The sequence below is a fragment of the Megalobrama amblycephala genome, linkage group LG14, assembly GCF_018812025.1.
Source record: "Megalobrama amblycephala isolate DHTTF-2021 linkage group LG14, ASM1881202v1, whole genome shotgun sequence".
Taxonomy (NCBI): Eukaryota; Metazoa; Chordata; class Actinopteri; order Cypriniformes; family Xenocyprididae; genus Megalobrama; species Megalobrama amblycephala.
Genome location: NC_063057.1, coordinates 52,276,680 through 52,293,004, shown reverse-complemented (window position 1 = coordinate 52,293,004; position 16,325 = coordinate 52,276,680). Strand labels below are relative to the sequence as shown.

General features: G+C 36.4%; 1 protein-coding gene across 3 annotated transcripts in view; it reads right to left on the bottom strand.

Moving 5' to 3' along the window:
* Positions 1 to 16,325, bottom strand: part of phf21b (PHD finger protein 21B) — an 87,071-nt gene that overhangs the window by 19,566 nt on the left and 51,180 nt on the right. For all 3 annotated transcript variants that reach the window (XM_048154983.1, XM_048154981.1, XM_048154982.1), the window contains one exon: positions 11,072 to 11,293. In XM_048154983.1, the coding sequence (XP_048010940.1) occupies positions 11,072 to 11,179 (108 nt within the window). In that variant the 5' untranslated portion in view covers positions 11,180 to 11,293. The remainder of the gene's footprint in view (positions 1 to 11,071; positions 11,294 to 16,325) is intronic.

Sequence of the window (16,325 nt, the reverse complement as noted above, 5' to 3'; positions counted from 1 at the left end):
TATACATTTTGTGCACGTAATAAAAAGAAAAGGTCTGTACAAAACCAAATTAGCTCTTGCCACAGAAGTTATCATCTAGTGTTAATGTCACATTAAAAATACCATACATTAAAGTACTTCATTAAACAATGACGTGAAGTTTGCTGACTACAAACGGTAATTCTCCTTTTCGTATGCATCCGGCAAATTTTCAACTTAAGTTGAGTGTTTATACCAGGATGATAGTTTTATTAAGACTGAAACTACACTGTAGCAAAATAAAATATGCTTACATTTAGATAATAAAGCCAAACTCTTGTCTTTTCCCTCTCACAAGTAGTCCAGTACCAACAAACTCCACATGGAGGCGCTGTTAACAATTAAAATACTACAGTTCATAAAGTCTCCATCTTCAGCAGGTGGGCCGGAGAGGAAACGACACACACAGATGAGTGTTTTATAGATAGAGAGTGACTTTTATCTCAATACGTACACTGCTGAAATGCAAGCATATACATTATATTTGTTTGTTTGTTTTTTGTTTTTTTTGCTTTTACACAGAATAGATTCAGCTCTTTGCTGAAAAGGACAACCTTACTTCAACCACAGAGACTGACAAACTTACATCACTAGCATTAAACTAGCATCTATTATTTCACAGAATTGAAAACTCATGCCGCAGCAGAAAAAACAAGATATGTGACCCGTTAGCTGAACTAGCATGGTAATAATCTTTTGGAAATGAAATGAAGCAGTCAAATTGCGTAATCAGAACACCCCTCTGCTCTTCTCTCTCTGCACATGTAGACGCTGTGCAATTCAATTAACACTTGACACTTGCCGTGTCACTGGTGTGTGGGAGTCATTAGTAATGCCTTTTGGACTGTTGTGTGCGACTGTGGCTGTGTTTGTAGCACAGCATCCCAATGCTGACTTATCAGTGGGGAATAAACATCAGAACAAAGTCCATCTTCTTTATTTAAGTGGTTTGAAGTGCCTCTGTAAGGCCTTACACCAGTGGTTCCCAACCCTGGTTTTAGGGAAGTATTCGGTTTCGGATGCAGCAATGGTATAAGACAGCGGTTCCCAACCCTGGTCCTGGATTACCCCCAACACTGCACGTTTTTTTTTTTTTTATCCAAGTCTTGGAGGCTTTCCTAATGAGCTGATGAGTTGAATCAGCTGTGTTTGATTAGGGAAAAAACATCTGAAATGTGTAGAGCTGTGGTCCTTCAGGACCAGGATTGGGAACCACTGTCTTAGCCCATTGCTGCATCCAAAATCAAATACTTCCTTGCTATATACTGCATACGAAAAACAGCACGCCAACAGAGTAGCATATCCAAATAAGTATTATTCAAAAAACAGTAGGCGAAAAGTCCCTGAATGACCTACTAATTCCACAGAGATTCTCAAGTGCGAATTCTTTTGTGACACTTTACTATCCCATAAAGCCACAGGAAATGATTTGCGAATGGTGGTGAAGCAGCACAACCGATGCTGTAGGTAGGGTTGCAAAGGGGTGGAAAGTTTCCGGTAAATTTCCGGAAACTTTCCACGGGAACTTAACCTGGGGAATTTTGGAAAATTCCAATTTGGAAACTTTAATTTAAGGGAATTAATTGGAAATTTTGGGAAATTTATAATATTTATATAAAATATATCATATAAAAACAAATATAAACATTTTGTTTGGTCATAACATGAAATAACAGTTATTTATTTTTCACATTCAATTAATTCTAATTAGTAAATATGTAAAATAAATATATTTTTATTGCAGCAATTGTTATTTATTTCAGTGTCATATCATCCGTCGGAAATCATTCTAATATGCTGATTTGATACTCAGTTATTATCAATGTTGGAAACAGTTGTGCTGCTTAATATATATATATATATATATATATATATATATATATATATATATATATATATATATATATATATATATATATATATATATATATATATATATATATATATTTTTTTTTTTTTTTTTTTTTTTTTTTTTTTTTTTTTTTTTGGAACCTGTAATACTTTTTTCAAGATTCATTGATGAATAAAAAGTTAAAAAGAACAGAATTTATTCAAATTAGAAATCTTTTCTACCAATATCACTTTAATATCACTTTTTATCAATTTCACACATCCTTGCTGAATAAAAGTATTGATTTCTTTCAAAAAAAGAAACAAAAAAATTACTGAGCCCAAAATTGTAAAGATTTCAACATTTTCTTTACATTTTTATTCAGGTCAAAAAAAAAAAGTTAAGCAGCACAACTTTACAACATTGATAATTGAGTATCAAATTAGCATATTAGAATGATTTGCTTTCATTCTAGATCATGTGACACTGAAGACTGGAGAAATTATGCTTTGCATCACAGAAATAAATTATATTTTAATGTATATTTAAATAGAAAACCATTATTAAATTGTAGTTATATTTCACAATATTACTGTTTTTTCTGTATTTTTGATAGCCCTGCAGTAAGTAGTGTGCTGTGTGAATGTGAAAAATCAAGTGAAATTGCATTAAATCTGATTGTTTTAACCAAAATTATGCTGCAAGATGTTTTTTCAACTACATTTAAGTACCCTGTTATAGGCTAGCCTGCAATTTTGCAAATTCCCTGTTTATTCCCATTAATTCCCATATATTCCCATTAATTCCCATATATTCCCGTTAATTCCCATGGAAAGTTTCCAGCTTTGAAAATTCCCAGAATTTTTCAACCCTAGCTGTAGGTCACATGACATGGCGGATGCAATATGTCTGAATTTCATTCATACTACACACATACATACAATAAAGAACATACTTTGCGGACTAAATGTAGTACCAGTATGTGATTTCGGGTGAAGCGCATGTCTACACTGGTAGCAAACCAATGAGAACGATTCGAGCAGTGTTCACTGGAAGCGTCAAAGCTGCAGATCATGTCAAAACATTTACTAACAGTGATGAATGGAGGAGGAGGAAAGGTTTTGGGCCGCAAACTGCAAGCTGTCGTAGGACATTTCATCTCTTAGCCCTCCTTTTTGCTCTTTCAATCGCATACCTTGTTCTTCTATATGTACTCTACATTTTTTAGTGTAGAAAGTGTGGCTGATTATAACGGGTGTGATGCAGTTGTAACATGCTACTCACTTTCACCATAGACACTTAGGGCTAGAATTTGCTTCCCAAACCGGTTCAGTGGAAATCCTGCCCTGGAGCCGATTCTAAAGATTTCATTGGCCATGTCAATCACAGTAACGATTGCCTGCACCAAACACATCCCTAAACCTACCCGTCACTGTAACCTCATCCAATGAAATTGGTTGCAAGGCTGGATTTTCGCTGAACTGCTTTGGGAGAGAGAGAAAAAAAAAAAAAAATCACGCCTAGAATTTATTTACTCTGTCAGTCTGTGATAGGGTCTTATGCACAGAGACTCTCTGCTGTTTGAACAATCTAAGCATTTACTCTGACAGACTTCAAAAGCCCCTAATATACATGCACACAAATGAACAAAGCAATTTTATGCCATTTTAGTCACAAAATTGTAGTTTCAACAATGGTAATTAAATCTATTCAACTGATTTCTGGAAACCAACATAGAGAACTTAAAATAACACGCATTTGTTCTGCATTGACATCACTGACAAACAGCAGAGATGTTTCTGAATGTTGCTTAACAAAAGTAAAGACATCTGTAAAAAAAAACAGTAGGGGCGAGGCCTTAAATAAAACAGACAGAAGAACGAGCTTTCTGAAAGATATGCTGCTGGACACTATTTTTTATGGACCCTGAATAATGAACCCAATCTCTGAGCTCAATCTGTTGCCTCTTTTGTGTTTCCTGTATTGAAATGTATGTTGTCTTCTAGAGAAACCCTTTACATTGTTCATCTCATTTGGACACTATTAATAAATAAATGATAATATAATTTATTAATATACATGCATATTATTCTTACATTGTTTTACAAATGAATAAGACAGTCAGATACCCTAAATCCCTCACTGTTAAAATCATATTTTATCTTAACAAACTATATATGTATGAAATAGGGCTGTTCAGCGATAATCGTGATTATCGTGTACAAAATAAGAGTCTGTGTTTACGTAATATATGTGTGTTTGTTTTGTGTTTAATTATTATGTATATATAAATAAACGGGTGTGATGGGGATTCATGTATATATTTAAGAAAAATATCTTACATTTCTATAAAAATATTTACATTTATATATTATATAAATATATGCATATATTTATACATACATGCATATTTTTCTTAAATATATACATGTATGTGTGTGCCTTTATATATACATAATACTTATACACAGAACAAACACACATATATTACGTAAACACAGACTCTTATTTTGTACACGATAATCGCGATTATCGTTGAACGGCCCTAGTATGAAACAATTATGTATGATATGGTATCTATATATATCATATGTATGAAAATTTGTTTGATATCAAAATAGTGATTTTTGAGATCAAAATAGTGATTTTTAGTGATTTTATTAAACTTTTAGTATTCTTTTGCACATCATTTGAAAAATCTAACATTCAAGCATAGATACTTGATATTTCTGTAAATAATGTTTCAGTTTGCTATATGCTTTTACCATTAAATAATTCATTTGACAAGCTATATTATCTGAACTAGGGCTGTTACGATTTTTCGATTACGATTTTTTATTTATTTTTATGATTGTTCGATTTTTCACACCACGGTTATTGTGGCCAAAAGAATTCACGATATCGATATATCGCGATATCTATAGAATCCTTGGATTCTTTGTTTATTTAGTTTTTCTTTTTCAGGGTTGCTGCACATTTTTTTAAAAGTCAAATTTAAGGCTTTTTAAGACCTGAAGAAATAAAAATGAATACTAGCCTAGTAGCCAATACATTGGGGCTGTTACCAATCAAATGAAATCATTATCAGCAAAATTTATCTTTGCAATGCAAAGGTGAAACAGAATGAGAAGTGGCGTTAATATGTTTACACAGCATTTACAATTTGTCTACATAAATTTAATTCAATATTTAAATATGATTTTTTTCTAATTTTAACTTTTTAATTAAAATAAATTAAATATGAAACTAAACTGCCAGTAGGTGGCAGCAAGTCACTTTCTTAATGAGTTCATTCATTCATTCATTCAACCGATTTGTTCAAATGACTCATTCATTCAGGAAGCAAGCAAGTGACTGTCTTTATTGAATGGGTTATTTAATCATTAATTAAACTGATTCGTTCAAAACGTGGATTCAGTCAGTATAACAAAAACATTTCTGTCTGTTGCACGGCACTCTTGCTCGTGTGATGTTGTACATCATATATGATATAAGTTAATGACAAAAACTAGTCGGTGCAAAAATGACCGTGTATCTTGAATTTTAAGGGCGTATAACTGCATGCATAGCTACATCACGCTGAGTAAGACGAGTAAAGAAAACGCGGTACTTATTAAAATAATCACCCTTTATTTAAATACATGAACACAGAAAATGTTAACAGGTTAATATAACACTTCCCATTCCATGACTAATAAAAATAATCGCAATTTACTCTCTGTAAAATGGCGTAATCCGCAGGGTGATGGACACGGAGGTGGGTAAAAAGTTTGATGGTGTTGCCACCCTTTGCACTGACTGTAGCTATAGGCAAATTCTACCGAGTGTTTTCTTGGAAGCCAAAAAACTCCCATACTGTCGAGCTTACTTTACTTTTTTCGGGTGTGAACAGAGCCTCTCACTCTCCCGCTCGGACGACATGGTTCTTCTTGGAATAGCTGCACACGCTGCGTCTTCTTCTTGTTTGACAGGCGTCAGCGTTAAGGTGCAATACTGCCACCTTAGAGGTCAACCAGGTACTGGCGCTAGAGTATTTACATGTCATGCGTCCTATTCATTTTAAATATTGTGGTTATCGCCAATACCGGTATATTGTAACACCCTAAATCAACACAATATCGATATTTCATGCTTTGAATATCACGATTATCATCAATACCGGTATATTGCGACACCCTAATCTGAACAATCTAACATTTAAAATCTATCAGTATTTGTTTAAAGCACTCAAAGCGTTACATCTACGTTTTTACATTCACTTCATGTTTTTACCAACAAATAAGAGTTGATATTCAATTTTTTTTTTTCAATCACTTAAAAAAATACATTCTTTAATAAAAAAAATTCATAAATTATGATCAAAAAGCGATTTTTAATTTATGTCAGGAGTGGACATGAAAACATGCAACAGTCCTGACCTTTGCTGTCCACTGGCGATGCACTGGCGAAGTCCAATCATAAAACTTTTGTATAGTTTTTGCTGAATTCTTATAATAAAACTTAAAAAACAAAACAAAAAAAAACACCTACAAACTACAATTATTTGCAGTTTTATCCTTGTCAGTTCATTGTAGCTTGTGAAACTGCTTCATATGGTGCATGTGTGCTGAAATTATGCTGTTAATATGTGCATCCACACCGGACCACAATCCACTTATTATCCAGCTCCAAATGACTGGCCAGGTGGTCTGAGATGTCTCCCCCCTCCCGCATTCATCAACAAAACAAAAAGGCAGTGATTGGTTCTCCTCCTCCAGTGCGATGGGTGTTTTAGGGTTTGAATCAGTGGGCAGCTGGGAGAGCTGAAAACAGCTTCACTCTCCCAAACAATACAGCCATAAAAGGCAGTAAAACAATCCCAGCGTTCCAGCCTGAAGGAGGGGGAAGGGAGAGAGTAGGGGGAGGACAAGTGAAAGAAGCAGTGGAGGGGGTGACTACTCATGCGAATGAAGAGTCTTTTCTGTTGGGAAGGTCTTTGCTATTATTTACAAAGTCCTGCACTGGGACTCACTCCAACCAGAGTAGACAATATTTTTAATATGATGTAAACAACAAACTAGGGACATAATGTTGGAATATCATACCTGATCAGCTGAACAATAAAAATAATGTTTTGATAACAGATGTTTGTGGACAGTTTATTTTCTTATTTTTTTGTTGGATGAGCAATGGTACACCGAATCAATACTAAAGTGAGGGTAACACTTTAGTAATAACAGTATATTAAGCATAATTACATGTAACTAATCCTAAACCAAACCCTAACTGTAACTGTATAGTCAGTACTTGTAATTAATTTGTAATGTTATTGGCTGGCAAGTATTCAGTTTTGGCGACTGAATGATCAACACACATGCACAACAGTGCGACATTTTTAAAGGGGACCTATTATGCCCCATTTTACAAGATGTAAAATCAGTCTCTGATGTCCCCAGAGTGTGTATGTGAAGTTTTAGCTCAAAATACCTCACAGATAATTTTTTATAGCATGTTAAAATTGCCACTTTTAGTGGTTAAGCAAAAACGAGCTGTTTCAGTGTGGTCCCTTTAAATGCAAATGAGCTGCTGCGATCGGCCTAAGAGGGCGGAGCTTTACAAGCTGATTCTCCCTGTCAGGATTCAGTCAGGATGCACTATAATGTCAGAAACTGCAAATATAGAGATAGAACAGGTATAGTTTAGTTAAATTACGGTTATAACTTATATCGTCTTCTTTTTTTTTTTTATCCACTATATTAGTACAAGCCTGTTGTACCGTCCGAATGATGGCCAAAACTTTACAGATGAGTTTTATGACGTTTATTGTACTTCACACAAAATATGAAGCGTCTGTTTTCACTCTAGAAAATCTTTGTAAGAGCTTATTAAAACACAGTACAAGTGTGCATTAAAATATTATCCATAAACTCTCTCTTTTCCCTTGTATCATCACCAACATACATAGCGAATAACATGGAAACACTTGTTACAACTAACAGTAAACGAATATATAAAGACCTTATGCCTTTCGGGTGGTGCTTAATAAACTTTATGCCCGTAAATCAACTCCGATGAACTGTAATAAAGTGCTCTCACCTTCATTACTGCCGTATCCAGTATCACTCTGGAGACTGTAAACTGGATCACTAACAGTTTTTACTTGTATATCCTTGAGTAGCATATTTTTAGCACAGTCTCTGTTTTGTATTGTCCCTTTGTATTGATATTCGTTCACAAAGCAGTACGGTGTGAAATGATTCACGCAGACATAAACGAATTTCGCCAGAACTGAGGGAGAATTTTCCTGGAAAACCAAGTTAATCCACCTCGTTTTCAGCAGCTCGGATTTATTTTACACCTAAAACGCTTAGGAGACGTTCTCGTCAGTGCAGCAATGGCGGACTCGCTGTGAACGCGCTCAGGGCGGTTCTATTTTAAATGGGTCTGTCTGTCAACGTTCATGGGTGGGTCCTGTGGCTTTTGTGACCTCACACTGCCAAGGATCTGGAAACAGCTTGTTCTGAGACACTGCTTATGATTAATGGGGATTAAAAAAAGGAGTGGGTGGATTTTTATCACTATAGGGCACTTGTGTACAACACACATTTATGTCCAAACACCATGCAAAAGTGAATTTTGCATAATAGGTCCCCTTTAAAGCCATAGCTCCTATGCATACTCGCTTTCAGATGTGTCAAATTAGATATGTAGTCTACCCTGACTTAAGTTCCCACTTTGCACAAGGAGACGGTACCGTGCTCAATGTGTCATCTGCCACTGTGTGATGGTGTGCTTTACTATAATAATGCTGTGAAGTTGAGGCATGGTCCAGTCTCATGCCAATTTATTTCAGAATGCTAGAGTAGATCTGTACAGGTTATGATGGAGGTGCTTTTGTTGGTTTTTTAGGTGGGTTTACTTAGTTGTACATGTGTGCAGCAAATGTTTGTGTAGTGTTGTTCTGTAGTTTTACCTTTAAAGGAACACTCCACTTTTTTTGAAAATAGTCTCATTTTCCAACTCCCCTAGAGTTAAACAGTTGAGTTTTACCGTTTTCTAATCCATTCAGCTGATCTCCGGGTCTGGCGGTACCACTTTTAGCATAGCTTAGCATAGTTCATTGAATCTGATTAGACCGTTAGCATCTCGCTCAAAAATGACCAAAGAGTTTCAATATTTTTCCTATTTGAAACTTGACTCTTCTGTAGTTACATCGTGTACTAAAGGCTGATTTATACGTCTGTGTTGAGTGTACGCCGTAGCTATGGCGTAGGCTGTTTGTACCACGCGTAGCCTACGACGTAGCCTGACGTGCACCTTTTCAAAAATGTAACAACGCGTCAATTCTACGTGGACCGCAAGCGCTCTGATTGGTCTGCTAGAACCCCTGCCTCAGGTCAAAAAACTGGCACGGAGCAATCGGAGAAGAGCGAGCACTTTCAACTTCCATATGAATGAAAAAACACTGTTTCAGGGGACACATACAGTCAAACTGCAACAAAAGTCATTATCTATTTGCTGCTTCTCTGCTGTTTCTATTTGTAAGCTTCTCTGACAACATACACAACGAGCTGCTTCCTTTTTCGGCTTTTGCCTTGATCCTCAACATGACCACGGACACTGCCTCCTAGTGGTCTGCATGCACGTTGACGCGGACAACGACGCAGAAGTATAAATGAAAACAGATGCATAGCCTACGGCGCAGAGGCTCCGGCGGAGGTCCAACGCAGAAGTATAAATCAGCCTTAAGACTGACGGAAAATAAAAAGTTGCGATTTTCTAGGCCGATATGGCTAGGAACTATAATCTCATTCCGGCGTAATAATCAAGTAACTTTGCTACGCAATATCATTGCGCCTGCTGCATCCATGGTACGGCAGCAAAGTTCCTTGATTACTACGCCGGAATGAGATTATAGTTCCTAGCCATATCGGCCTAGAAAATCGTAAACTTTAAATTTTCTGTAAGTCTTAGTACACAATGTAACTACAGAAGAGTCAAGATTTAACCCTTAAATGCATGACTGTTTCGCCAATCATTCTTACATATTCGGGTCTTTATCGACCTGGATCTATATCTAACACGGAAGGATCTCTACCTGTCCCGATAATATAAAACTCCTCTGATATTAGAGTAACAATTACAGAAGAATAAAATAAAGCATATTTTGTTATCTTTTGGAGCTTGAAAGCGTTTGTGCAGATGTATTATGCCATCATCACTGTCCTCGTCAGAGCTCATTTCCCAGTAAATTCAGCAAATAATGGGCTAGTTTTATGTTTGAAGTCACGAATATGAGCCCATTTGCGATCTCAAACATATTCTCAAAACTATATAATTTTCAACATCTTCAAAATTTCGATTGCCAACAGCTTCACCAGATCAATCCAGTAACAGTTACAGTCATATTTGATTGCGTTCAGTACTTGTTCTGCAGTAAATCGCTGAGCCATTTCATGTTTTTCTTATTATTTCGTTTTCTGTCGGAATGAGTCGTCACTTCAGCATTGTGTTTCAGACATTGCCACCTTGTGGAATAAAAGTGAATTGCACTTTTTCTGTCATCTAAGATTCAATTATTGTTGTGCAGAAAAAATATATGTACACTCACACACACCTCGGGTCGTTAGCGACCCTATACAATTTTTACAAAAGATGAATACAAAAATAGGCATTCTTTTATAATTTTATGATTTTTTTCTTGTTATATTCTTTATAATGAGTTGATTGAGGAATACCAAGAATGTTGATGTCTAACTTTAAAACATGAACGAGGAGGAGGGTAGTGAATGAAGTCCCGGGTCACTAAAGACCCGAGGTATGCATTTAAGGGTTAAATAGGAAAAATATTGAAACTCTTTAGACCGTTAGCATCTTGCTCAAAAATGACCAAAGAGTTTCAATGAACTATGCTAAGCTATGTTAAAAGTGGTACTGCCAGACCCGGAGATCTGCTGAATGGCTTTGAAAATGGTAAAACTCAACTGTTTAACTCCCCTAGAAAATGAGCCTATTTTCAAAAAAAGTGGAATGTTCCTTTAAGTGGCTGATGCTTGTGTAGCTATACATGTGACTGGCTGATTTTTGTGTAGTTTTGTTCGGTAGTTTTACCTGTGACCGGCTGATGTTTGTGTAGTTTTGTTCTGTAGTTGTAGCTATAAGTGGCTGATAATTCTGTTGTGTGTTTATGTAGCTGTACCCGTGAGCAGCTGATCTTTGTGTAGTGTAGTTGGGTTGCTGTACCTGTGAGCGGTTGATGTGCTGTCCGGCGGGTGTTTGGAGGTTGATGGGAGATGTCTGGAGCGTCTCAGAACTCAACGCTTTTTGTCCGTTAATGTGTGCTGTCACCATGGAAACGGGAGTCTTTGCTGGCACCACGGAGATGGCGATGCTCTGGCTGGGTGGCTTGATTAGGGCGAGGGGTTTGGCAGCTGTCCCCACAGGACAACTTCTGACAGCAAGCTTCTGTTGTACAAAACACACAAACAGCAGGTCATTAACCCCGAATCTGCTGATAACCTTAAGACCTCTACACTGGATTAAAACCTTAATAGTAGATCTTACAGAGCATTTGTCTCCAGAGTTTTCCTTTGAACCAGCACAATTCATGTCAGTTGTGTACACGCATGCTAATTATCACGAATAATCAAAGTATTTCCCCAATTTCCAGCACACAGCATGCGCAGCTCGTACATAATAAAGAGATGAAATATAAAATTGCTAGGCTGCTTTGATACTAGTTCATGCTCTTGCATCAGCTCAAGTTCAGGGACTCGAATTTAAGCGTGCACTTTAATGTCTGTGTGTTTATTTGTTGTTCAAAGACTTCTTCCATTTCCTCTCATTTACCGTGGGAAATAATACAGCAGATGATCAAACAGTCTTTAAAAGCAGAAAGTAGAGCAGCATTCACTTTCATGTGTGTGGAGTGTAGACTTGTGTACACTGCAAAAAAATATTCTTAATCAGTAGTTTTTTTGGTGTTTTACAGTAAAAACATTAAAATATACATAAAACGAGAAAAAATGATATTCACATTTAAAACTGTGTGATATTAAGACTCGTTTTAAAGAATATGTCCTGTAGTTTTTCTTACATGTCAATGTAAGAATGGCTTTATATATCTGAGTTTCAGGTTCATTGAAGATATATTCTCTCACAAGTCTTAATTATCTCATGCAGCTTTGCTTCTCAATCTCGTTTTAAGGATTTTTCAGGATTTCTTGGAAAACAAGTACTCGAAAATTAGATTTAAGCATAAACCATTCAACAAAATTCAATTAAATTCTGATAACTGTCAGCAAAAGTCTTATAGTATCTTACATAAAGTATTTTTTATCTTATTTTAAGCATACTTCAATATTTTTACTGGAAATTTGAAAAGACAAAATCCATTTTGGCACTGGGATGCATGTGAAAGTGTTGCTATCGTTCCACAGACAGAAAACCTCTTTCCCTGCTCCGATCAGCACAGTTCACACTATAAGCGCTTTGAATATTTCATATTCCATTCCAGCGGCCTGTTTTCATTTCTGAACGGCTTTTATGGTTTTCTGAAGACTGTGAGGGGGAAGGGAGCAAGAGAATGAGAGAGACAGGTCTTTCATATTCAGCTTTTCATATACAGAGGCTGTCTATCAGTAAAGAAGCATTTTCAATATGTTCTTCACATGTGAGCATCTACAGCCAATAAACCCTGACAGACAGATGCATAGATTCATAATGCTGCTTCAGTTTATGACTCAGAAGAATCGCATTGCCTCTGCGGTATTATGTGTTTGCATTGCTCTGATTGCATAAGATACAGCATTGAGATTTCATTCAGGTCGCAGTCAAAACTAAGGGAAAGGTTATTTACACTCAAACTTGCTCACAATTACGTGTGATAAACCAGTTTTGCGTTTCTCATTACTTTGGGACAAAATGATCTAAAAGTTAAGCATTCACCAGTAAGGACAGACTGTAAACTTTCTCCTTATTTATGACTGAGAATGAGTGGTAAATTAAAGGATTAGTTCACTTTCAAATAAAATATTCCTGATAATTTACTCACTCCCCATGTCATCCAAGATGTTCATGTCCTTCTTTCTTCAGTCGAAAAGAAATTAAGGTTTTTGATGAAAACATTCCAGGATTATTCTCCTTATAGTGGACTTCAATGGGCACCAAACAGTTGAAGGTCAAAATTACAGTTTCAGTGCAGCTTCAAAGGGCTTTAAATGATACCAGACGAGGAATAAGGGTCTTATCTAGCGAAACGATCGGCCATTTTCGAAAAAATGTAAATATATGCTTTATATAAACAAATAATCACCTTCCAAGTGGTTCCGCCAAAACCACACTTTCGTATTCTTCAAAAAGCTTACGCTGTATGTCCTACGCCTTCCCTATTCTACTAATGGAAAAAATGGAACTGGCGCTGCGTTCGTTCCGTAAGTAGAATAGGGAAGGCGTAGAACATACAGCGTAAGCTTTTTGAAGAATACAAAAATGTTTCACTAGATAAGACCCTTATTCCTCATCTGATTTCATTTAAAGCCCTTTGAAGCTGCACTGAAACTGTAATTTTGACCTTCAACCGTTTGGTGCCCATTGAAGTCCACTATAAGGAGAATAATCCTGGAATGTTTTCATCAAAAACCTAAATTTCTTTTCGACTGAAGAGAGAAAGACATGAACATATTGGATGACATGGGGGTGAGTAAATTATCAGGAAAATTTTATTTGAAAGTGAACTAATCCTTTAACCCCAATCCAGAGAAACAGCACAGGTGCAGCAAAATCCATTTAAAATCACTGCAAATGCTCACCACTGTGGTGTGAATTGGGAGATTATTTGTATGTTATTCATTAATTCCCTCACAATGTGAGCCCTATTGTTTCTAAGGATCAATGTAATCCACAGGAAACCTCACAACCGGCATCTGGACACCACTGCTGCCCCATTCACCTTAAGACACAGCTGATTGTTTAGAAGGTCACCATATGAACCGACCCAGCTCCAACCCCCAACCAGCACAACGCACATGGGTAACCTACGTAAAAAACCATAGTTTTGTGTAAGCCTCTTCATAAGTTTATCTGGTTTTTGTTTGTTTGTTTATTTGTTTTTAGCAATTGTTGCTTTTAAATGAAACTATATTATGTTGTAAACCTGTGAATCATTTCTGGAAACGGTTGTAAATGCAAATGAACCATTTAAAAGGATTAGTCCACTTTCAAATAAAATTTGTAAAGTAATTTCCTCACCCCAATGTCATCCAAGATGTTCAAGTCTTTCTTTCTTCAGTTGAAAAGAAATTAAGGTTGAGGAAAACATTCCAGGATTTTTCTCCTTATAGTGGACTTCAGTGGACTCCAAACGGTTGAAGGTCAAAATTACAGTTTCAGTGCAGCTTCAAAGGGCTTTAAACGATACCAGACGAGGAATAAGGGTCTTATCTAGAGAAACGATCGGTCGTTTTCTAAAAAAAATTAAAATGTATATGCTTTATAAACACAAATGATCGCCTTGCAAGTGCTTCTGCTTTCCGTATTCTTCAAAACGCTTACGTTGTATGTCCTACACCTTCCCTATTCTACTTACGGAACAAACGGTTGTTTGTTCCGTAAGTAGAATTACAGTTCAGTTTTTTCCGTAAGTAGAATAGGGAAGGCGTAGGACATACAGCGTAAGCTTTTTGAAGAATACGAAAATGTGGTTTTGGCGGAAGCACTTGGAAGGCGATCATTTGTTTATATAAAGCATATACATTTACATTTTTTTCGAAAATGACAGATTGTTTCACTAGATAAGACCCTTATTTCTTGTCTGGTATCGTTTAAAGCCCTTTGAAGCTGCACTGAAACTGTAATTTTGACCTTCAACCGTTTGGAGTCCATTGAAGTCCACTATAAGGAGAATAATCCTGGAATGTTTTCATCAAAAACCTTAATTTCCTTTCAACTTAAGAAAGACATGAACATCTTGAATGACATGGGGGTGAGCAAATTATCAGGAAATTTTCATTCAGAAGTGAACTAATCCTTTAAACAAACTGAATCACTTCTCAGTGCTCCATATGATGGGCGCTTGAAAAACAATGTAGCAATATCCCACGCTACACTGCAACATGTTAAAAAATGAGTTCATTACACTATTTTTGAGAACAGCTGAGCTGCTGTCACGCTACTGGTTGACTTTATCAGTCATGTGAGAAACATCTTCTCCTGAAGGCAAATCTGCAGGAGGTTAGTTAGAGTCTCAATCCATCCGTTAAATATATTTACCATGTTTGACCTAATATTTAAAACTGACGTTAATATTCATCCACACAGTGAGGTGATAGACATGCATATGTGACATTTCATATGCAAGGGTTATTTCCCAGCAGTAAGTTGACAGGGGATGGTTGACGTTCTGACACAAACACACATTAAAGACTTTTACAGCGCTATAATGAACCACTCGGACCTCTCTCGCCTCAGGCTAAACAAATCAGCCATGTCAACACTGAGATTCCGGTTTCATTGTGCCCGATGAATGGAACGGAAAATAAATGCTCTCGGATATCAGAAGCCTTTTCGGGGGTCACTTTAACGCTCTTCTCTTTGACAGCATCATGATTTCTGTCCGAAAATCTAAAAATTAACAACAACAACAACCCACTGTGCTCAAAAATCTGCAAAATCTCCTTATGCCGTCCGATGTCAATAGTTCCTGTGTAAAGACCTTCAGGTTTAAAGGGATAGTTCACCCAAAAATGAAATTATCCCATGATTTACTCACTCTCAAGCCATACTAGGTGTATATGACTATCTTCTTTCAGACAATCACAATCAGAGATATATTTAAAAATATCTTTAGTCCTCCAAGGTTTATAATGGCTGTGAACGTGGGGACAAACAAACAAACAAAAAAAAATGCATCCATCCTCAATCAAAGTAATCCAAACGACTCCAGAGGGTTAATAAAGGCATTTTGAAGCGAAGGGATGCATTTTTGTAAGGAAAATATCCATATTTAAAACTTTATAAATTCAAATAACTAGCTTCCAGCAGACAACCATACACATACTTCGCAAGTCGACTTTAAGAATTCGAATTTAAGTTCCTCTTCTATATCGAAATCTTCTCTTAAAATTTCTCGTTTTAGACTTCTAATAGTGTCCGGCGTTTTGTTTTGCTTTCTCCTCTGCGTCTCCGCGTTCGTCATTGCGTCGGGTCAAACGTTGCTTAAAACCTTTAAAAAAGCTAGTTATTTGAATTTATAAAAAGTTTTAAATATGGATATTTTTACAAAAAGCATCCCTTCACTTCAAAATGCCTTTATTAACCCACTGGAGCCGTATGGATTACTTTGATTATGGATGGATGCATTTTTTGTTGTTTGTTTTAAAACGCGGCCCCTCCCATTCACAACCATTATAAACCTTGGAGAACTAATGCTGCGTTCACACCAGACGCATCTTGCGCGAATAAATTGCGCAATTCGCGCGTAGTTGGACGCTTGAACATT